The 23,920-nt window shown below is 45.3% G+C and overlaps 1 protein-coding gene across 2 annotated transcripts in view; it reads right to left on the minus strand.

Moving 5' to 3' along the window:
- Positions 1-8,377, minus strand: part of DNMT3L (DNA methyltransferase 3 like) — a 232,382-nt gene extending 224,005 nt beyond the window's left edge. For both annotated transcript variants that reach the window (XM_030204938.1, XM_030204937.1), the window contains exon 1: positions 8,325-8,377. In XM_030204938.1, coding sequence (XP_030060798.1) covers positions 8,325-8,355 — 31 coding nt within the window. In that variant the 5' untranslated portion in view covers positions 8,356-8,377. The remainder of the gene's footprint in view (positions 1-8,324) is intronic.
- Between the last annotated feature and the right edge of the window lie 15,543 nt (positions 8,378-23,920).

A 23,920-nucleotide genomic window follows, 5' to 3' on the forward strand; every position in this document is an offset into this window, starting at 1 on the left:
TTGTTCAGGTGGTGATTGGGCTCTTCCAGTTGCTGGAATGGTCATCTTCTTCCTGTGATGTGTACTGGTATTTTGTTCCATTCGGTTGGAGTTGCTGTTGGTATCCGCATTATCCACATTGTTATTGTATAGTAGGAGATCCATGCCCTTATGTTGGGGGTTACTTCTCGCTTGGGGGTGTTTGCATGTGAATGTGTGTGTTTGGGCTCTAAGGAGCTTGTGTTTGTGTGGGGCTGGTTGATTTTTTTTTTTTTTTTTACCTTGGCTGGGGGTTTGCCCGCATCAGTGAATGATCAGATAGAAGAAAGGTAGCTAGCACATAACAACAATACCCGCAGCAGTGAAAAAAAGTCCTTCAGTTACGGTCACGCCTAAAGGATAAATGAGCAGTGGAAGTTTGATGTGTTATAGATAGGGCTGTACATTTAACGCGTTGATAGCACGGTTAACACGCTAAATGCTTAACTAGCATAAAAATTTTAATGCAGTTAACGCATTCCTCTGTCTCTCTATCCCCCAAATCCAGCTTTGCCCCATCTTGTCTCCCTGTCATCTCCCCCTCCCACTGGCTTACTCATTTGAGATGGTCTGGAGCTTGTGCACCAATCCCCTACTTCTCTCTTCACCATGGCTGTTGCAGCAGCAAGCAAAAGACAGGCGCAGGGATGTTACCCTCTGCATGCTGCCGCTGGCTCTGTCGGACCCAGAAACAGGAAGTTATAGTAGTAGTAGTCTGGAGCTCTTGTGCCGATCTCCTGCTTCTGGGTCCAGAAGAGCCAGCAGCAGCACGCAGAGGGGAATATCCCTGCGTCTATCTTTAGCTTGCTGCCATTGTGAAGAGAGAAGCAGGGGATCCGTGCCCAAGCTCCAGACCATCTAAATTGAGTAAGCCAGTGGAAGGGGGAGAAGACAGGGAGACAAGACAGGGCAAAGCTGGATATGGGAGCCAGGGGAAGAGACAGGGCAACTCAGGATATCGAGGATGAGAAAAGACAGGGCAACTCAGGATATGGGGATGAGGTAAGACGGGGGAGTGAACAGAGGCAGAGCAGTCCACACTATGGGGAGGGGAAAAGATGGGGCAATGCAGGATATAGGGGAGACAAAGCAATAATAGATGGTTGGGGGTGGGGAAAGAGAGATGGGGCAGTGAGGGATAATGGTTTTGCTTTTTGGTAGTGGTGGTGGGGAAAGGAGGAGATACAACGTGATAGTAGATGGTTGGGGAAACCGAGATACAGAGTAATGTTGGATGGTGATGGTGTATGAGAGGGAAGAGATGGGTGATACCGAACAGTGGAGGGGAGAGACAGAGAGGTGATGCTGGATGGCAGGGGAAGAGAAGGATAGATGTGGAAATGGGTGATGAAAGAAAGAAAAGAAGAAAGAAGGGAGATGGTAGACATGAACAGAAGGTAGGAGAAAGAAAAAAAGGGGAAATGCACATAGATGGCAGGGAAAGGAAGAGACAAGATTTGCAGCCCATAGATGGAGGGAAAGGGAAGAGTTGGAAACTAGATAGACATGAGAAGGATGCAGAAAATAGAAGAAAGTTGGACATTAAAGATGAATACAGGGCAGGTGTCAGGTTCAAAACACGCAGGCACGGACTCGGGAGCAACGTGAGCCCTTGGGCTGCTGACGAGGAGCGGCAGCAGCAGGCAAAACCCTCCAACCAGGACTGGACCAACAGGACTGGAGTAGAAGCTGTAGGCAGGCGAGGCAGGAATAAGCAGAACCGGAATGGACTTGGCTTGGCAGGGACCGGAATCAGGAAACACAAGCAGGATTCAGGATTGGCAAACAAGCTTGGCTAGAACAGGATTCAGGAACTAGCGTGACTGGAACAGGACTTCACCTGCGCTTGACCGCCGTTCCCTAGGGGTTGAGCCCCTAGGTGCGGGCAGCCAGCAGGACTTACTGGACCGAGTGGGTAGAAACAAGCTAGACTAGACAGGGTTCAAGGTACAGGGTCTCAAACAGACAGGATACAGACACAAGCTTGGCTAGAACAGGATTCAAGATACAGGGTCTCAAACAGACAAGGTACAAGGTTCAAAAACAGAAGGGGAAGGAAGCCAAAAGCAGACAGGGAAGGAGCAAACAGGACAGGATTCAGGAGACTCAAACAAGCTAGGAACACAGACTAAGACTAGGAATACTGACAAGAAACAAGGCAAAGCAAGACAAGGCAGAAGTGCACAAAGCACACAAACCTCAACCTTTGGCGTTGCAAAGGCAAAGCAACAAAGCCCACAGGCGCTTAAAAAGACCATTACCAGCTGAAGCTCAGATGCAGGAATCTCAAGGCAAGTAAGGGTGCTGCATAGGTACAAACAAGCCAAGCAAGTCTGGCAGACCGGAAAATCCGGACCGGACTCACCTCTGGAACATGTTTGGAAAACAGCAACAGATAGTCTAAAGCAGTCACCAGTACTGGCCACCAGAGAGTGAGGTGAGCACAGACCAAGAAAACAGTCACAATCGTGACAGCAAGGAGTGACGAAGAAAGGAGGAGAGAAAAGATATAGTGAATGGACAGGAGATCTTGGAAACAGAGTTCGGAGCACAAAGTCAGGGAAGCAGAACCAGAGACAGGGAACAAGATAATTAGAAAAATAAAATCACCAGACCACAAAGGTAAGAAAAATGATTTTATTTTCAGTTTAGTAATTGAAACATGTCTGTTCTGAGAATATATTTTGTATTGAACAGGACGAAATGTGAGTGGGAATGTTTTACGTCATTAATGACGCGATAAAATATTTTATCGATGTGCGATTAACATTTTTAATTGATGAACAGCCCTAGTTATACAGTACTTGCTACTGGATATAGTGCATTAATTACCCTGAGAGAGAACAATCAAGGCTGAAATATTAATTGTAGTGGTGTTGCCACACTAGGTGGGAGGCAAAAGTGTTCAGCTATGAGTGTCTGTGGTAGTCAGTAATTAGGCAGGTGGGAAGATCACGTCAAGAGTGCCTTAGAAGCTGCGCAGCATGTGAGCTGTGTGATCGCAGGAGCAGATTTAAATCAAGCCGTTTGGCGCTCCGGGCAGCTTGGGGAAGAACACCATTTGGAGAAAAACACCTTTTATTTTCAGTAGTTTGGTGCTCCGATCAGCAAACTACTAGCTGGAGAGTGGAGGATGCTGTGTTGAAGCGTGGCAGCCGACAGGAGCAGTGTAGAGGGCACATACTTGCTGCAACACCCCCAGGTGAGAGGTCTTGGTTCTGGGCTGCTGTTCTTCAATGGTGACTTGTGTAGCTCTGAATAGGGTGCCTGCAACTTTGTGTAGGATGCCTGCAGTACAGGTGGTGGGCTGTCCAGAACTGGGCTCTTGCAGGGCATGGACCCAGACCCCCAGTAGCAGCTCACCTTTCGCAGTTCAGCTGCATCCAGGGTTCCTGCAACCTCGGAGTGCACCGCTGTGCTGACTCCTCTGCTGGCCGCTGCCAAGAATGGTGAGAGTGAGACTACGTTGTCCATCTGGGCTGAAGTGCGTTGTGGTGTGCCAATGTTTGATTGCACTGCCAATCTGCGTCTGCCTGCTCTGGTCTGCCAGCACCGGACTGCTCTGTCGAGCTATGTAGTCTAGTCGGTTCACGGGATAAGGTTGGCTTTCCTGCTAATTTTGCTCCTAGGTTCCTCTGGACAGGCTGTAGTGTCCTCTCTGTCTGATTTGACAATTTCCTTTGTTTGCTGTTTGAAGGAAGGTTAGAAACGCACAGTTCTATTTTTCAAGTTGCCAGTTTGGAATTACTGCAGGCAACGGAGAAGGGAGGGGGGAGATGAGCTGAGTAGGACAGATATTTTTGAGACAAAGCAGAGTAATTGACCTTAAGCAGTTTCTGGAATGCAGCTATGCTTTTTTTAAAATCTCTTTTAAGTCAGAAAACATTGATTTTCTTGAGGCTGTTGTATCTTCTTTCCCAGATTATTGGGGTGTATGAAGATCTTTGATTTATTTGGCCAGAGCAGATTTTTGTATTAAACTAGGTGAGGAGGTTTCAGAGCTTTCTATCTATTCAGTTTAATAAAAGCCAGTTTGTCTTTTGGTTAGGGAAGGAAAGCTAGATGGTCTGCTGTGGGCCTCAGTCCTGGAGCAGACATATAAGGGCCTTACGCTGAATCCTTTTGTATCTCATCTCTTCACGGTGTGGGGGAGGCTGAAAAGGAAGGTAAGAGGAACAGGGAATAGATCTACATATTTATTTTTTGTTATTTTTGTTACATTTGTACCCCCCGCTTTCCCACTCATGGCAGGTTCAATGCGGCTTACATGGGGCAATGGAGGGTTAAGTGACTTGCCCAGAGTCACAAGGAGTTGCCTGTGTCTGAAGTGGGAATCGAACTCAGTTCCTCAGTTCCCCAGGACCAAAGTCCACCACCCTAACCACTAGGCCACTGGCTCACACAGGAACCCAGGTTCCCAGGGGGAAGGGAAAATAAGGTATTCCAAAATTGGTTTCAAAAAGGGCTCATGCGGTTTCATGAGTGCCTAGATGAGGGTCGAATACGGACATTTGAAGAACTACAGGAAATGTATGGGTTAGTAGAGTCCGATTTATATGCGTACATGCAGGTCAAACACTTTATTAGTACAGAGAAATGGGCCAGGGAGGAATTCAAAAGACCAAGAGGGATTTGAAAAAGTATGGGGGGATATGGATAAGTAGGGGAAAGGAATTTCACGGATATATGGACACCTCAGGGGGCAGAGTTTTATGAAAATGACCTATATGGAGGCATGGGAAAAGGACTTGAATCAGGATGTTTCGGAGGCAGAATGGAGGAGGGTATGCTTGGAAGTCAAGAAAGCCTCGGTGTGTGTGCTTATTAAAGAAAATGCGTATAAAGTGCTGAACAGACAGACACCTGATAGAATTAAAAGAATGTTCCCTGAGTTTCTGATAGCTGTTGGAGATGTGGAAGGGAGACGGGAACTTTTTTTCATATTTGGTGGGGGTGCAGTTTGATTCAACCTTATTGGAACGATATAACGGATAGGTTGTCTAAAGTTCTAGAAAGTACTTTTCCATGTGATCCTAAATGGTGCCTCCTGGCGTGGGGGAACCAGAGGGAAAGAGATGGCAACAGAGACTCAAGAGAATGGGGTTAGCCGCTGCAAAAACCACTATTGCAATGCATTGGAAAAAGTCCGCTGGGCCAACTGTAGGTAATTGGGCTGAGAAATTTAAAACCATTATAGAGTTGGAAAAATTGACTGATAAGCATAATCCAGAGGCACCTGAATGGATTCATCTAACAGATATTGAGGGGGTTTAGGGGGGCTGTTGGGGGAATCAGTTGTTCAGGGGTTAGTGGGGGGGGGGAGGGTGAGGGGGGAAGGGTGGGGGAACAGGGTGGATAAAAGGGTTATAAGCATAATGTTAAAATAAAAATTAAATTGTTGCATTGTCATGTGCTGGAGCCAATGGCTCGTTGTTATGTTTGAGATGTTATTTCAAAAAAAATTCAAAGTAAAAAAAAAAAGCCAGTTTGTCTGTGGCTGCAATTAACAGGGTAGTGTTAATTTCACAGACAGTGCTCCATATGGGTCTGAGGGCCAGATGCACTAAACTTTACAAGCCATTAACGAGCAAGTAGTAAACCCTGGCATGCACTAAATATTTTTTTCCGACGGTAGCAGCTAATGCAAACGGAATGCAGATGAGCAAATTGTGTAGAATCCCTATTGAAATGAGATGCACTAAGTTTTTCCACTTCCCCTAACGCTGGAAAACGCCGGGAAAGCTAACGAGAGGCTGTGTGGGCTTCGAAAACTTTATAAAATGTAAAAAAAAAAATCAGGAGGGGGCAAAAACGCTCGTCAGGAGCGTCCTTTATGGACGTTCTTCACTGTAGGTATTATAGGTTAAAAAAAAAAACACGTCCTTTATGGACGTCCTTTATTGACAGCCTCTTCGGACTTCCCTCCTTTGCTCCTGGCCCGTCCTCGTCTGACGTAAGTAACCTACGTAGGATTTTTCCCAAGTCCATTTAGTAGTGGTTTATGGACTTGTCTAACCCCTTTTTAAACTCTGCCAAGCTAACCGCCTTCACCACGTTCTCCGGCAACGAATTCCAGAGTTTAATTATGTGTTGGGTGAAGAAATATTTTCTCCGGTTTGTTTTAAATTTACTACACTGTAGTTTCATCACATGCCCCCTAGTCCTAGTATTTTTGGAAAGCGTGAACAGATGCTTCACATCCACCTGTTCCACTCCACTCATTATTTTATATACCTACCATGTCTTCCCTCAGCCGTCTCTTCTCCAAGCTGAAAAGCCCTAGCCTCCTTAGTCTTTCTTCATAGGGAAGTCGTCCCATCCCCGCTATCATTTTAGTCGCCCTTCGCTGCACCTTTTCCAATTCTGTTACAGTCTTCTGGATTGAATTGTAGCTCCATCTTGACTGTGACATGTAGTTTGCTTACAGCGACAGTTTCTAAGAGTTGATAGTTTTTGCCATTCTGTGTTAGCAGATTATGTCGTGTAAGTGAGATACTGGTTGCTGACTCTTGAGCATTATCATGGTTCTTGAGAATATAGAAAGGTTTGACTTTAAATGAGTTTTGTAAGTTGTTATAATGTCTCAGTCTGAAAAGTGTTTTTGAATTTAACAGTTTCATTAATGCTTTTAATGGGGTTTGAAAGTTGTTATAGCGGTCAGATTCTGTTTCAGGGTTTAGATTTATAAGTTTTATTAAAGTTCTACTTGCAATGACATTATTATAGTCTCTTAACCAGATTACTGGTTTAAGTGGCAGTGTCTAAGAACTGACAGGGTTTTTTTTCTTTTTCTTCTTAGTATTGGTGTGAGAAAATTCTAGTAGTGTGTGAAATTCTTGTAGCTAACCTTAGCACTTTATTACTCTGTTTTTCTATTAGGATTTAGGAGTTTTATTACTGTTTTGGTTAAAATGACATGATTACGGTATCTTAATGACATTATTGAACTTATAGTGCCACCCTGACTTTGATGTGTGTGCAGTTTGCTTACAGCGGAGGTGTTTGAGTCGATAGTTTTTTTTCTAGTTAGTGCTGGTGGGACAATACGTTAGTGGCGAGTGAGATACTGGTAGCTGACTCTAGCTCATTATTATGGTTTTTGTGAATATGTTTAAGTTTGGCTTTCAAATGAGGTTTATAAATTGTTTTAATATCTCAGTCTGATGCAGTTGTTGATTTTGTATTCAGTAGTTTTATTAACGTTTTATTCAAAATGACATTACCACAGTCTCTTAACTATATTATTGGATTAAATTGTAGCACAATCAGTGGTGTGCTGGTAAATTTTTAACAACAGGCTCTCTCCCCGGTCCAACTCTGTGCCCCCCCCCCCCCCACAAAATGGCAGAGCTGGCTATACCAAGGGAGAGAGCCGGGGGGGGGGGGGGGGGGTCATGCATTACTCTCTCCGGGAATTTTTTTTTTATGCTTCCAGGTTCCAATCTAATTCAAGTTTAACGTGGGATAAAATGCCATAAATAAGTAAACAAATAGATAGAAACTCTGAACACTGAGAACCTGATTCCCATAACATGATGTCTGTTTTAGAAGCCCATTATCAGGAGAAAAAAAATCTCTGCACCAATAACAGGGTTAAATGTCATAAATAACTAAATAAATAAATAGATAGAAACTCTGAATGTTGAGCACCTGATCCTTATAAATTGACATCTGTTTTAATGGCCCTTTACCAGGAGAAAAAAAGATCTCTGCACAAATATAATACATGCTAGGATGTCCCTATAACCAGCCTCTCTAAATGACACACTGATTATGATTTATAACAAATTACTACACTATTTATGAAAAGTTATTCCATTACTATACTTCTCTGACCTCTGTGTACATCTGTATGCTGCCAAAGCTGGCATGTTGGAAAATATAAGCGAGACTGAATTAAAATGCTACCAACAATAAAGAACGACAACATGGATGCAGCACCTGATTCTTATAACATGATATCTGTTTTAGTGGCCCTTTACCAAGAGAAAAAAATCTCTGCACAAATATAATACATGCAAGAGGGTGTCCCTATAACCAGCCCCTCCAAATGATACACCAAGTATGATTTATAACAAATTACTACTACCTCTATGTTCATCCGTATGCTGCACAAGCTGGCATGTTTGAAAATATAAGTGAGATGAAATTAAAATGCTACCAACAATAAAGAACGACAACGTTTAACGGCAGCGCGGGAAGGGGAAACAGACTAACCTAAATAGCTTCAATTTCTTTATTTCATGCTGTCTCCGTCCTCATCCAAACCCAGCATCATCTCCCTCCTGCTCCTCTGTGAGTCCTACCTCTCTCAGCTTCCATTCCCTCTCTGGCCATTCTTCAAACCTTACTCTTCCAGCAACTGTAGTGGTAACACGTGACACTGCCTGGTCCTCCCGGAGGCTTGTCTCTGCCGAGTAGTGTACAACCCTGCTGATGCAACTTCCTGTGGGTGGGATCTGGCAGAGAAAAGGCTCCGGGTTGGTCAAGCAGTGGTGATGGGGGGGATGATGAACCTAAGCGACGACATGATGAGGTATGCTGGGGGAGGGAAAGAGGAGGAGAAAAAAAAAATAGATGCTTGTGTGCTCGCTACCTGACTCCAACAACCGGCTCGCAAAAATCAGTAAAATTTAACAACCGGCTCCAGCACACCACTGAGCACAATAGTCCCAATGCAGGCAGCTGGTACAGACAAACAGGAAGAGCTGCAAAGTTGGAAATTCAGGTCAGCAGCACTCAATTGATGCAGATGGAATAGGTCTTTCACGCCTCTGGCATCAGCCTGCTCATTTTAAGTTTGCAACTCCTGAATGATGTCACTTAGGGGGTGGAGCTATCAATAGTCCCAAGGCAAATTATCAGTGTCAATGCTGAACTAGTTGTTAATAGGAATTAAAAACATTGTTTGAAGTGTCCGTATACAAATGTCAGATGCCTAAAAAATAAGATATGAGAGCTAGAATGTATAACACTAAGTTAGTATTCTTCATTGCAAGGCCCGGGAACCAAAGGCAGCCCTCAGGGACCTCTTGGCCGACCTGCACAGTCTTTCTATTTTTTTTTTTTTGCCGCCAAATATTGGGCATTCTCTGTCTTGCCTCCTTCTCCCCACCTCCTGCAGCCCAGCTTTGTTCATTCTAGCTGTCCCTCCCTGATTCCAGCATCTCTCTGACCCCCGACCCACCCCCCCCACCTGCCTCCCGCCTACACATTGATCTTACACACTTGGTCCTCTTTCCAGCAGCGATTCAGCCAGGAACTCTACAGCCAGCCCCAGGAGCCTTCCCTCTGTGTGTCCCTCCCATGTGGCAACAGAAAGTTGCTGCAGAGGGAAGGCCCCTGGGATTGGCCCGATAGAGCCTGGTTCAATCACTGCCAGAAAGAGGATCAAGCTTGCAAGAATGTCAGGTGAGCAGTAGATAGATAGATAGATAGATAGGCAGGCAGGCAGAGATGCCGGGAAAAGAATGGAGCGTAGGGAAAGAGAAAGATCAGACTGGACCAGGCAAAACCAGGGGGGGGGGGGGGGGCAAGATGACAGAGGGAGGGAAAATGGGCCAGAGTGAATGATGCCGGATCGAGGCAAGGGGAGGGGGGCTGCTTACCATGGAATATGGAAGATAGAAAGAGAGAGGAAAATCTAGACAGAGAGAGGGGTGAACCTGGACATGGGGAGGGAAAAAGATACATCAAAGAGATGCTGTATGGGGAGAGAGCACAGGGACATGGAGATAGATGGCAATTGCTGGACATGGGAGACACAGAAGAGTGATGCTGGATGCAAGGGAAGCCAAGAGAGAGGGAGGAGATGGTGCACATGAATGCAGGGAGCAGAATGGAAAATGAGGAGATGGAGTACTGTACATGGATGGAGGGGAAGGGGAGAGAAGAGAGGAAGATGGATGGGAAGGAGAGGGAAGAGATGTTGTTCATGGACAGATGGGAAGGGGAGAGGAGAGAGGGAGATGGTGCATATGGATGGAGGGGAGGGTAGAGGAAGGAGAGTGAATATGGATAGATGAGAAGGGAAGAGGTGGAAAAGTAGATAGATATGAGAAGGAGGCAGAAAAATTGAAGAAAGCTGAATGTGAAAAATCAGTTGAGTGGAGTAGAGTGGAGGAGTAGCCTCATGGTTAGTGTAATGTGCTGAAAACCTTGGGAACCGGGTGACTATGGGCACATCATTTAACCCTTCATTGCCCTAGGCACAAAACTTAGATTGTGAGCCCACTGTTCAATATATTTGAGTGACATTGCCGAAGGGTTAGAAGGTAAAGTTTGCCTTTTTGCGGATAATACCAAGATTTGTAACAGAGTGGACACCCGGGAGGGAGTGGAAAACATGAAAAAAGGATCTTCAGAAGCTAGAAGAATGGTCTAAGGTTTGTCAATTAAAATTCAATGCGAAGAATTGCAAAGTGATGCACTTAGGGAGTAGAAATCCACGGGAGACGTATGTGTTAGGCGATGAGAGTCTGATATGTACAGACAGGGAGAGGGCTCTTGGGGTAATAGTATCTGAGGATCTAAAGGCGACGAAACACTGTGACAAGGCGGTGGCTGTAGCCAGAAGACTGCTAGGCTGTATAGAGAGAGGTGTGACCAGCAGAAGAAAGGAGGTGTTGATGTCCCTGTACAAGTCGTTGGTGAGGCCCCTCCTGGAGTATTGTGTTCAGTTTTGGAAGTCGTATCTTGCTAAGGATGTAAAATGAATTGAAGCGGTACAAAGAAAAGCTATAAAAATAGTATGGGATTTGCATTACAAGACATATGAGACTTGATTACCTGAACATGTATACTCTGGAGGAAAGGAGGAACAGGGGTGATATGATACAGACGATCAAATATTTGAAAGGTATTAATCCGCAAACGAACCTTTTCCGGAGATGGGAAGGTGATAGAATTAGAGGACATGAAATGAGATTGAAGGGGGGCAGACAAGAAAAATGTCAGAAAGTATTTTTTCATGGAGAGAGTGGTGGATACTTGGAATGCCCTCCCGCGGGAGATGGTGATGAAAATGGTAATAGAATTCAAAAATGCGTGGGATAAACATAAAGGAATCCTGTTCAGAAGGAATGGATCCTCAGAAGCTTAGTGGAGATTGGGTGGCAGCACCAGTGGTGGGAGGTGGGGCCATTGGTTGGGAGGCAGGGCTAGTGCTGGGCAGACTTCTACGGTCTGTGCCCTGAAAATGGCAGATACAAATCAAGGTCAGGTATACACATAAAAGTAGCACATATGAGTTTATCTTGTTGGGCAGACTGGATGGACCGTACAGGTCGTTCTCTGCCGTCATCTACTATGTTACTATGTTATGTTACTAGGGACAGAGAAAGTGCCTGAATTCAATATGTAACCCACTTTGATTGTACCACAGAAAGGTGGTATATAAAGAATCTAATAAATAATAAAAGTACCAACACCTGGATGTAAAATAGAATGTAAAGAAGGAGAGAAAAGAAACAGCAAATGGACAACGAGGCCCTGCAAATAAAATTAAGAATGCAGGCAAAGGGAAGTGCAACGAACATGATAATCAGAAAAATAAAATCACCAGACAAGGTAGGAAAAACAATTTTGTTTTCAATTTAATGATTGAAATATTTCAGTTTTGAGAATTTACGTATGATGTCTTTATATTTGCACTTTCAGGAAAAAAATAGATTTCTTTCTAGTTCTCTGGTGCTGCACTGCATACACAGCCTGGCATCTTAAGGGTTTCATTTGTCTGCACTATAGTACTTTTAGTTTGTGGTCCTGTACTTGAACAGGGGCCATCTGTGTTCTGTATGTGTGACTGAGGCCAGGTGTTCTGGTAGGAATTGATATCAAGAAGCATTGTCGGTGATGGCACCAAGTAGGAAAATATTTGTTGACTCTCCTTCAACCCTTTTGCACCCAAAACAGACCACTGCACTAACTGAAAAGAGATATCTAATAGGCATTTCTGAGACCTGGTAGGACGATAACCAATGGGACACTGTCATACCAGAATACAAATTATATCATAGGGATAAGTGGATCAAATTGGTGGAGGGATTGTGTTATATGTTAGAGGTCCTTGAATCAGATTAAAAATTCTATAGGACACAAAATACACCTTGGAATCCTTATGGATTGAAATTCCATGTGTAAAGGGGAAAAAGATAGTGATAGGAGTGTAGTACTGTCCGCCTGGCCTGAATTAATAGACAGATGTAGAAAAGTTAGCAGAAATTAGGGAACCTAACAGACTGGTTAATACATTAAAATGGGTGATTTTAATTACCAACCAAAAGCTGTAGTTAAAAGCAGTAAAAAACAAAGATTCCAAAATCCCAACTGCTTCACACAAACTTTACTTATCTCTCTATATAATAATTGGTCAATCTGTGTCCCTGGAAGGCTGGCTAGCAGGTTCGTAACTGTATACTAATGAGCTTAAGTCAGCTCGCCTCCAGGGTTCCCTTCCCTCTCAGTTTCCAGCCCTCGCAGAAAGACGAAATGACGTTAGAGGAGGGAGGGACACTGAGATGGAAGGCTGGAGGCTACGTGAGCCAAGCCGAGCCTGCCGCCGCTGCGACCTCAGGTATGGAGTGGAGTGGAGGATCGCTGGACATGGATGAGATGGGAAGGGAGGGTAGAGGAGGGGAGGAGAGAATCGCTGCACATGGAGGGGAGGGCAGGGGAGAATCGCTCACCATGGAGGGGAGGGAAGGGCAGGGGAGAGAGATGAGAAAACGCTTAGACGACAGCCTTCCTAGAGCCCGTTTCATTTGTTCTGAAACAGGCGTTTTTGCTTGTGTGAAGGATAAACTAATGGCTATAAATATTAATAAAAAAAAGTAAAGAAAAAATACCTCAGAAAAGCATTGTAACTCCTAATATAATGAAGTCATCAGTGGTCTGAAAAAAAACTCCACTCATAAAAAATATGGCTCCAAAAATGCTCAAATCCTTCACATAACTTATATATTTATGGAATTATTTTTAAATGTTTATAGCATTAAATGTCACCATCCAAACAATTCCATGGTTACCCTCTCTCATAAACATTAAGTACTTAGGTAAGGGGGTTTCCAAAGCTGGTCCAGCACCCCAACCAATCAGGTTTTCAGGATACCCACAATGAATATTTATGAGAGAGATTTGTGTGCACTGCCTCCAGTTCATCTCTGTGTTACCTTCTAAGAGTATATTTAGAAAATTAAATCATTTTGTCTGCTGATCTTATATTGATTGTTAAATAAGGCCATTCTGGTGCTTATGGAAGGAATATATATGTATATGTCATAAAAAATTATTAAATTTTAGCTCAATGTACAGGTACATATATATAAATATATATACTTATTAAACTATCATTGAAGAAACATATTATACCTATTTATATCTAAATAAATCCTCCTTAGAACAGAATTTTGAATAGAAAGCAACTTATTTTTGCTGCTATAGCCTGAAAGACAATAAAAACAGCAAAATAAGAAATAAGGATAGGAGTGGGATGGAGAAGCATGCCAAACAAGGGCTATTAACTACAATACTTCATGCTATAACAGTAAGAAAAGCCTGCCATAATGTAACCAACACCCACCTATACTTTAAAACTCACATCCACTCCGCAAACACAGTACTGCACACACCTGTCTTCGGGTCACTGGACGCTATCATTACACTTTCGCTTGTTCCCGTGTCACTATGTACATTGTACACCGTGTCCGGATTACTTTCCACGTCTATTTCCACTTCTATCTCTTCAATTACTTTCTGCTGCGCAATTCTGTGCTTACTCTGTGGCATGATGTAGTCCAACACGCTAACCAGTTCACCGCGGATCCCCACGTGCATACACTATCTTCGCCACACCCTCAAACGTACTGTGCACAAGGAAGTTTGATTGAGACTTGAGAGTTGCGCACCTCCGAGTCCCGGCCCTGGGCATTTCGCCTACACCCTATACTACTGTAGTCTCGATCGTTCTTCCTGTGTGAGTATTTTATGTGACACCATAGAGCTTAGGCCATGGTTCTGCTAGATGATCAGTGCTATGTTGATTTTGCTTAGTACTTTAGCAGTGGCTCAAGGGTTGTCTTCCATAGTTTGGTGAACAATGGATTTTTGAATCCTTATGTGTTGCATGCCCATGTTTAGTATTTTTCTTGTTGGTGTTGTTGCTGGTTACAGATTACTGCAGCGTTTGGTAAAATGAACAGTAGCAGGACTTTTGATGTCCAATATTCATGTCATCAACATTCAGTTATATCCCTTTTGGGCAGTGGTGTGCTAGTAAATTTTTAACAACAGGCTCTCTCCCTGGTCCAACTCTGCGCCCCCCCCCCCCCCCCACAAAATGGCAGAGCTGGCTATACCAAGGGAGAGAGCCGGGGGGGGGGGGGGGTCATGCATTACTCTCTCCGGGAAATTTTTTTTAATGCTTCCAGGTTCCAATCTAATTCAAGTTTAACGTGGGATAAAATGCCATAAATAAGTAAACAAATAGATAGAAACTCTGAACATTGAGAACCTGATTCCCATAACATGATGTCTGTTTCAGAAGCCCATTATCAGGAGAAAAAAAATCTCTGCACCAATAACAGGGTTAAATGTCATAAATAACTAAATAAATAAATAGATAGAAACTCTGAATGTTGAGCACCTGATCCTTATAAATTGACATCTGTTTTAATGGCCCTTTACCAGGAGAAAAAAAGATCTCTGCACAAATATAATACATGCTAGGATGTCCCTATAACCAGCCTCTCTAAATGACACACTGATTATGATTTATAACAAATTACTACTCTATGAAAAGTTATTCCATTACTATACTTCTCTGACCTCTGTGTACATCTGTATGCTGCCAAAGCTGGCATATTTGAAAATATAAGCGAGATTGAATTAAAATGCTACCAACAATAAAGAACGACAACATGGATGCAGCACCTGATTCTTATAACATGATATCTGTTTTAGTGGCCCTTTACAAAGAGAAAAAAATGTCTACACAAATATACATGCAAGAGGGTGTCCCTATAACCAGCCAAATGATACACCAAGTATGATTTATAACAAATTACTACTATCTCTATGTTCATCGTATGCTGCACAAGCAGGGAAGGGGAAACAGACTAACCTAAATAGCTTCAATTTCTTTATTTCATGCTGTCTCCTTCCTCATCCAAACCCAGCATCCTCTCTCTCCTGTTCCTTGGTGAGACCTACCTCTCTCAGCTTCCATTCCCTCTCTGGCCATTCTTCAAACCTTACTCTTCCAGCACCAGCAGCTGTGTAACACGTGACGCTGCCTGGTCCACCTGGAGCCTTGTCTCTGCCGAGTAGTGTACAACCCTGCTGATGCAACTTCCTGTGGGTGGGATCTGGCAGAGAAAAGGCTCTGGGTTGGTCAGGCAGTGATGAGGGGTGGGAGATGATGAACCTAAGGGAGGACATGATGAGGTATGCTGGGGGAGGAGGGAGAGAGGAGGAGAAAAAAAACCCCAGATGTTTCCAGCAGTGGCCAAGCCAGGTTCACAAGCACCTGGCAAGATCCCAGAAAGTAAAAAAGATGTTATGCTTCTTATCCTAGAAATAAGTAGTGGATTTTACTAATAATAATTTCTATAGTGCTACTAAATGTATGCAGTGCTGTACACATTATGCAGATACTTTTCTATCCCTAGAGGACTCAATCTTTTTTTTTTCTTACCTGGGGCAATGGAAGGTTAAGTGACTTGCCCAAGGTCACAAAGAGCTGCAGTGGGAATACTGCATATTAAACCCAGATTTAGCACAGCATCTTTTTGGAGGGGATACCCTGTATATTTTATTGTAGGTCGAGCATTAAGCAGAGATGCTAAGTTGCCCATTTCCAAGCTACAGACATTTTGGACACTGTTGGTTTTGAACATACATCCCAAAGCAGTATCGGATTTGTAGCGCCTGATCCTGACCCTTGTAATCAGTGTTGCAAGTCTAATGCACCAGGATGGCGTGGTCAGAAATCCAGGACTCCCAAAATCTCCAGCCTGGGGGCAAGATGCACTAAAGACTCATTAAAGCCAGTGGCGTACCAAGAGGGGGACGGTGGGGGCGGTCCACCCCAGGTGCATGCCGCTGGGGGGGTGCTGCATGCCTGTCGGCTCTTCGTTTTCATGCTCCCTTTGCCCCGGAACAGGTTACTTCCTGTTCCGGGGCAGAGGGAGCATGAAAACGAAGAGCCGGCAGGCGTGCGGCACCCCCCCCCCCCAGCGGCGTGCACCCGGGGGGGGGTTCTTTCGCCGGGGGGGGGCGTCGCGCTGTTCCGGGGGGAGGGCGCTGCACCTGGGGGGGCGGGGCGCATCAGCGATCCGCCCCGGGTGTCAGCCCCCCTAGGAACGCCACTGATTAAAGCCCTTTCCTTACCGATTCCCTTAGCAAATCGGTAAGGAACGGGCATGCATCAAGGAATAGGAATGCAAATGAGCTGCTTGTTGTAGCTCACTTGCATTCTCTATTCCGTCATTAAACAGTCGGCCAGGTTAGTGCATTTCATTACAATAGGGTTTCTACACAATTTGCTCATCTGCATTCCGTTTTCGTTAGCTCCTACCGTCGTCGGAAAAAAGTCTTTATTGCATGCCAGGGTTTACTACTTGCTCGTTAATGGCTCGTTAAGTTTAGTGCATCTGGCCCTGGAACCAGTGGCATAGCTGCAGGTGGGCCTAGATGGGCCGGGGCCCACCCACTTAGGGTTCAGGCCCACCCAACAGTAGCATATGTTTAGCAGTAGCTAGTGGGGATCCTAAGCTCCGCCAGCTGAAAACGTCCTCTGATGGTAACAAAAACGTTGTTCTCCAAGATTCTGGCACCTGCGCATGCTCAGTTTTCAGCACATGCCTGCTGCAGGCTGCCAAAGTGGAGAGAAGCATTTTCCCACCAGCTGAGATATTTTTTTGGTGGGAGGGGGAGAACGCTTGGTGCCCACCCACTTCTTGCCTAGGCCCACCCAAAATCTGCTGTCTGGCTACGTCCCTGCCTGGAACTGGTGATTTGGGGCCAGATGCACTAAACAATCGTTAGAGCACTTTCCTTACCGATTCCATTAGCGAATCGGTAAGGAACGGGCATGCATTAAGGAAAGGGAATGCAAATGAGCTGCTCATTGTAGCTCACTTGCATTCTTTATTCCATCCTTAAACAGTCGGCCAAACGGCCGGTCGAGTATGCGCAGAGCAGCCAAGCGTTATGCTGTCTGCTCTGCGCATGCCAAATACGCCTCCCTGAGCCGCCCAAAGACGCCGCACTGCTCACCCCCTCTGATGTGGCTCAATCCAGAGGACAGTGCAGTTGAGGACGTCCATCAAAAAAAACTTCAATTTTGGCCGTCATTCCCCCCTAGCAATAATAAAAACGTCTTTTTTGGCAGTGCTTCACTCAGCTGAAAGACCAGGAAGTCTCTGAGCCAATCACAGCGCCTTTAGCTCGGCTAAAAACGTTGTGATTGGCTCAGGGACTTCCAGGTCTCAGCTGAGTGAAGCACTGACAAAAAAGACATTTTTATTATTCCGGGGGGAATGACGGCCAAAATGGACGTTTTTTTTGGATGGGCATCCATTTTGACCGTCATCCCCCCCCCCCCCCCCCCCCACACACACACACAGAATAATAAAAATGTCTTTTTTGGCAGTGCTTCACTCAGCTGAGACCTGGAAGTCCCTGAGCCAATCATAACACGTTTACTGAGCTAAAGGCGCTGTGATTCGCTCAGAGACTTCCTGGTCTCTCAGCTGAGTGAAGCACTGCCAAAAAAGATGTTTTTATTATTGCGGGGGGGGGGGGGGGGGGGTGATGAGCAAGGAAACCTCTTCTTCAGGGTTCAGCAGCAGGGTTAAAGACTGGGGGGGGGGGGGGGGGATGACGGTTTTTTTGAAGCGGAGTGTTTTTTTGTTCCCCGGGGGGGGGGGGGGGGTTTGTTACTTTGGGCCAAGTTTTATCCCGCGCAGCCCCAACGAGAGGTACAGCTCTCGTTAGATTTTACAGCATTAAGGCAATCAGAAAAGGTTAGTGCATCTCATTACAATAGGGTTTCTACACAATTTGCTCATCTGCATTCCGTTTTTGTTAGCTGCTACCGTCATCGAAAACAGTCTTTAGTGCCAGGGTTTACCACTTGCTCGTTAATGGCTGGTTAAGTTTAGTGCATCTGGCTCGTTAATGGCTCGTTAAGTTTAGTGCATCTGGCCCTAAAGGAGGGAAAAGTCCATATTTTCGATACTAGTGAAGCAGCTAAGTCACAAGTGCAGCAATGGTTCCCGAATTGATACGACTATGGAAGGCTTGTACAGGATTACCTACCTATACCCTGTCGGGGGGGGGGGGGGGGCTGGACGCAGTGGTTTGATTCTCCATCTGTTGAATTAGTACCGAGAATTATGTATTTTTCTTTCCATCTCTGTTGCACAATGTACCTAGTCAGGTTTTAGATATATGTTTATGTCAACATCCTAGATTTCTACGGTGTGATTTTTTATGTTGTGCGTAATTGTGGGGTAATATGGGGTCTGGGATATGAAAAAGGGGGACGTGTGTGGGGAGGGGGGCGGGATGCAGCATAACACTGACACTGATGAGTGTGAGAGGGGCTGCTGGGGAACAGGATTAGGGGGGAGAAGTGGGTGGGGTGGGAGGGGGGAAAGAGGGGGGAAGTTCTGTGTAGTAAGGAGCAAATATGGAAGTCTTATGGGAAGTGGATGATTTTAATGAGTGTTGAAAAGTGTGTGTAGTTAGTTGCTTACCAGAGGGGAGGCTGGGCTCTCTGGTGGGTTGTCAATGCAAATGTTATATTGTGTATCTGTACCCATTTCTATGTTGCCCATGATGGCGCCTAAGGGTTTGGAATTAATATCATGGAATGTGTCGGGTGTTAACTCACCAATAAAAAGATCTAAGATTTTGCAGTACCTGGGAAGGCACAAAGCTGATATTGTGGGATTGCAGGAAACTAAACTTAATTATATCGAACATCAGAAATTAAGAAGGTCATGGGTGTCTCAATGTTATTATACTTCTGCACCCAAAAGTAAGGTGGGGGTAGCCATATTGATTCATAAATCAGTGCCCTTCATTCGACACAGGATCACCAAGGACACAGAGGGCAGGTTTGTCATAGTGGAGGGGAAACTAAATCATTCTAACATCACTCTAGTCTCAATCTATGTAATTAATGCTGCACAAAGGCTCTTTTTTAGGAATATAATAGCAAAATTGTCCACTATTGCTGGACCTAAAATTCTTCTGGGTGATTTCAATGCTATCTTGGATTCGAATCTAGATACTACAGCTGGGACACAGAGATCTAGGCCTAGATCTACAGAAGGCCTAGGGGTCTTTTTATGTAGTTTAGATTTGGTGGACCCATGGAGAACGTTGCATCCACAAGAGAGAGATTTTACGCATGTCTCCAAGGCCCATGCAACATAGTCCTGAATAGACTATATACTTGTCTCTAAAGACTTGTTCCATAAGATAGAGAGGGCGGAAATTGGACCCTTAGGCCCAGATGCATCAACCAAACGTTAAAAAATTAAAAACGTAAAAGTCCTTAACGAATTTTAAAAAACGAACAATGCACCAAAAAAACAAGTCGCACATGTTTGGTGTGGTATTGTAAAGTACAATGCATCAAACTGGTGTAATCCCTGTCGGTAATCGGCCCCTAAAGCATGCACAGAGCAGCCAAGGGTTATGCTGGCTGCTCTGCGCATGCCACAAACGTCAACCCCCCCCCCCAAAAAAAAACAAAACACAAACACATGGATCGGGAGGGGGCAAAGGCGCTTGTCAGGAGCGTCCTTTATGGATGGCCTTGCCCCCCCCCCCCGCCCGAGGTCGCCGCTACTCCCCGCTTCCCCCCCCCTGAATTAAATTTAAAAAAAAAACAAAATTCAAAACTTTAGTAGCCCCGGGCCCCCCTCCCTTCCTTTCTCTCAACTCTTTCTCCCCACAGCTCCGCCTCCCGCCATCCTCCGCCCCCGTGCCCCGCCCCTGCCGCCACCCCTGAGGTCGTCGCTGCCGCTCCCCCCTCCTCCTTACCGGGCCCGCGCAGTGCCTCTCACCTCTGTCAGACAGGGGCGGGCCCAGGAGGAAAGGAGAGACGTGAAGACTGGAGGCATCAGCTGTTCTTTCTGCCCGTGCAGCGCCTTCACACAGAGCTGAGAGGCACTGCGCGGGCCCAGTAAGGAGGAGGGGGGACCGGTGGAGGGGGGGAGCGGCGGCGACGACCTCAGGGGTGGCAGCGGGGGCGGGGCATGGGGCGGAGGATGGTGGGAGGCGGAGGCGGAGCTGTGAGAGAAAGCGTTGAGAGAAAGGAAGGGAGGGGGGCCCGGGGCTGCAAAAGTTTTGAATTTTGTTTTTTTTTATTTAATTCAAGGGGGGGGGGAAGCAGGGAGTAGCGGCGACCTCGTGCAGGGCAAGGGGGGACAAGGCCATAAAGGACACTCCTGACAAGAGCCTTTGCCCCTATTACTACTACTACTTGACATTTCTAAAGCGCTACTAGGGTTACGCAGCGCTGTACAATTTAACATAGAAGGACAGTCCCTGCTCAAGGAGCTTACAACCTAAAGGACAAATGTACAGCCAGTCAAATAGGGGCAGTCAAATCCTTTTTTTTCACTTTTAGATTGATGCAGGGGGAGCGGGGAGAAGCAGCGACCTCGGGTGTCAATAAAGGACGCCCCTGACGCGCGTTTTCGCCCCCTCGCTTTTTTGGGGGGGGGTTTACATTGAAGATTTTAGTCGGACAGCCCTAACGACAGGTACAGACCTGTCGTTAGCTTTGCAGCAGTTTTCCAGCGTTAGGGCAGGCGGAAAACTTTAGTGCATCTCTTTTCAATAGGGTTTCTACACAATTTGCTCATCTGCATTCCGTTTTTGTTTTCTGCTACCGTCGTCAGAAAATGGCCTTTAATGCATGCCACGGTTCAAAAATTCTTCGTTAAAGGGTCGTTAAAGTTTAGTGCATCTGGGCCTTAGTGATTTCAGATCACTCACCTATCTATATAATTGTAGATCTGGGAGGTACCAGGGAGGGGAAAAGAGGGAGGTGGCGATTCCCGGCCCATCTTTACACAGACCAAGTCTTTAGACGATATCTTACCCAAAAGTGGGAGGAATTTCTCAATAATAATAAAGAACATGTCTCAGATCCGATTTTGATGTGGGATGCAGGAAAGAGGAGATATTATATCTTTTGTTACCAAGCAGAAACAAGCCAGTCATATGATTTATTTAGAAAGGAGAATTAGAATGTTAAAGAGGCGGATGCGGACACATCCAACTATGGCATGTAGGCACTCTCTAGAACAGGCGCAGGCGGCTTTGAATAACCTTTTCCAGGAGCAGGCTCAGAAAAATATTTCCTTTTATAAGTTTCATCTTTTTAGATTTGGAAATAAACCTGGTAAACTTTTGGCGAATCTTACAAAAAGCTGGACTGGGTCAACTGCAATATCTGCGCTTCGAGATCCGCAGGGCCAGATTGTGACTGAGCAAAAGAAGCTAGAGACATCTGTGCCCAATTATATAGCTCTCTGTATAGGGCAGAGGGCAGTGGACAGCAGGAGAAAATGGATTCTTTCCTACATACTTGTGGAGTCCTGTGTTTATTGGACGAGGAAAAAACTAAATTGAATGAGCCCTTATCTAGACCTGAAATACAGAGAGCTATAAAGAGTTTGAAGCTGCATAAGTCGCCTGGGCCTGATGGGTTCAGCGGCGAATTTTATAAAATCTTAAATACAGAGTGATGGGTCTCTTGGGAGCTTACTTTGACACAGCTATACAGAGGGGTTTTTTTTCCTCAGTGGTCCAACCAAGCATTGATTACGGTCTTGCCCAAGCCAGGGAAGGACCCTTTACAGCCAGAGTCCTATAGACCTATCTCTCTCATAAATGTAGATCTTAAATTGTTATTGAACAGTTTAGCTGAGGGACTAGCCATGGTGATACCTAAGCTTGTGGGATCTGATCAAGTGGGGTTTGTGAAGGGATGGCATGCTGGAGTAAATGTAAGGCGTATGAACTTGGGGCTGGAGCGTTGTGCTCAATTGTCCACCCCTGCTCTGGTTATTAGTTTCGACTCTGAAAAAGCTTTTGATAGGGTAGAATGGTCTTTTTTATTTTCATTACTGGGCTTATATGGTATAGAGGGTATTTTTCTACAGGCTATACGAACTCTGTATACAAACCCATCAGCGGCCGTGTTAGTGAATGGAATATCATCTGAGGTTTTCTCTCTAGAGAGAGGAACAAAACAGGGCTGCCCGCTATCGCCTTTGCTACTGTATATATTCTGTTTTTGGAGCCTTTGCTGGTGCAGCTTCGAGGTAATAAGCATATAATTGGGATTGAAGTATCAAGGACGTGTGCTCCACTAAAGTGCATGGCGTTTGCAGATGATATAATGCTACTTGTGGTGGAACCGGGGCGGACACTGCCTCTGGTGCTACAGATGTTTGTAGACTTTGGTCAAATATCTGGGCTTAAGTTGAACATCTCAAAATCTGAGGCGTTACTGATTAATTTGCGGGTTGATACTTTAGGGGCTGATTTCCTGCTGAAAGAGGCAGCAGGCTCCATTAAGTATTTGGGTATGTATATACCCGCTGATATGAGCAAGTTGTGGATTGCTTGCGGTTATAGTCAGGGCTGCCTTTGGCCCTTTCGGGCAGAATTTTTCTGTATAACATGTTTATAGTGCCCAGATGGTTATATCAGTTGCAGACACTGCCTTTGTGGTTGAGAGAGGCGGATTTGCGGAAGTTGTATAAGGCATTACGGATATTCCTGTGGAAGGGTAAAAGGGCTAGGATTCCTTTATCTACATTCATGATACCTTGTTGAAGGGTGGGATCGGGCTTATGGATCTGAGACAGTACAATTTAGGCTGTGGAATGAGACACATTAGGGATTAGCTTTTGGGTACATCGTGGTTTACACCCAGGGAGGTGGAGGCTATGTTTCTGCACCCCCTGTTGGCATCATATACAGTGGTGGAAATAAGTATTTGATCCCTTGCTGATTTTGTAAGTTTGCCCACTGACAAAGACATGAGCAGCCCATAATTGAAGGGTAGGTTATTGGTAACAGTGAGAGATAGCACATCACAAATTAAATCCGGAAAATCACATTGTGGAAAGTATATGAATTTATTTGCATTCTGCAGAGGGAAATAAGTATTTGATCCCCCACCAACCAGTAAGAGATCTGGCCCCTACAGACCAGGTAGATGCTCCAAATCAACTCGTTACCTGCATGACAGACAGCTGTCGGCAATGGTCACCTGTATGAAAGACACCTGTCCACAGACTCAGTGAATCAGTCAGACTCTAACCTCTACAAAATGGCCAAGAGCAAGGAGCTGTCTAAGGATGTCAGGGACAAGATCATACACCTGCACAAGGCTGGAATGGGCTACAAAACCATCAGTAAGACGCTGGGTGAGAAGGAGACAACTGTTGGTGCCATAGTAAGAAAATGGAAGAAGTACAAAATGACTGTCAATCGACAAAGATCTGGGGCTCCACGCAAAATCTCACCTCGTGGGGTATCCTTGATCATGAGGAAGGTTAGAAATCAGCCTACAACTACAAGGGGGGAACTTGTCAATGATCTCAAGGCAGCTGGGACCACTGTCACCACGAAAACCATTGGTAACACATTACGACATAACGGATTGCAATCCTGCAGTGCCCGCAAGGTCCCCCTGCTCCAGAAGGCACATGTGACGGCCCGTCTGAAGTTTGCCAGTGAACACCTGGATGATGCCGAGAGTGATTGGGAGAAGGTGCTGTGGTCAGATGAGACAAAAATTGAGCTCTTTGGCATGAACTCAACTTGCCGTGTTTGGAGGAAGAGAAATGCTGCCTATGACCCAAAG

Source organism: Microcaecilia unicolor, chromosome 5 (genome assembly GCF_901765095.1).
Source record: "Microcaecilia unicolor chromosome 5, aMicUni1.1, whole genome shotgun sequence".
Classification (NCBI taxonomy): domain Eukaryota; kingdom Metazoa; phylum Chordata; class Amphibia; order Gymnophiona; family Siphonopidae; genus Microcaecilia; species Microcaecilia unicolor.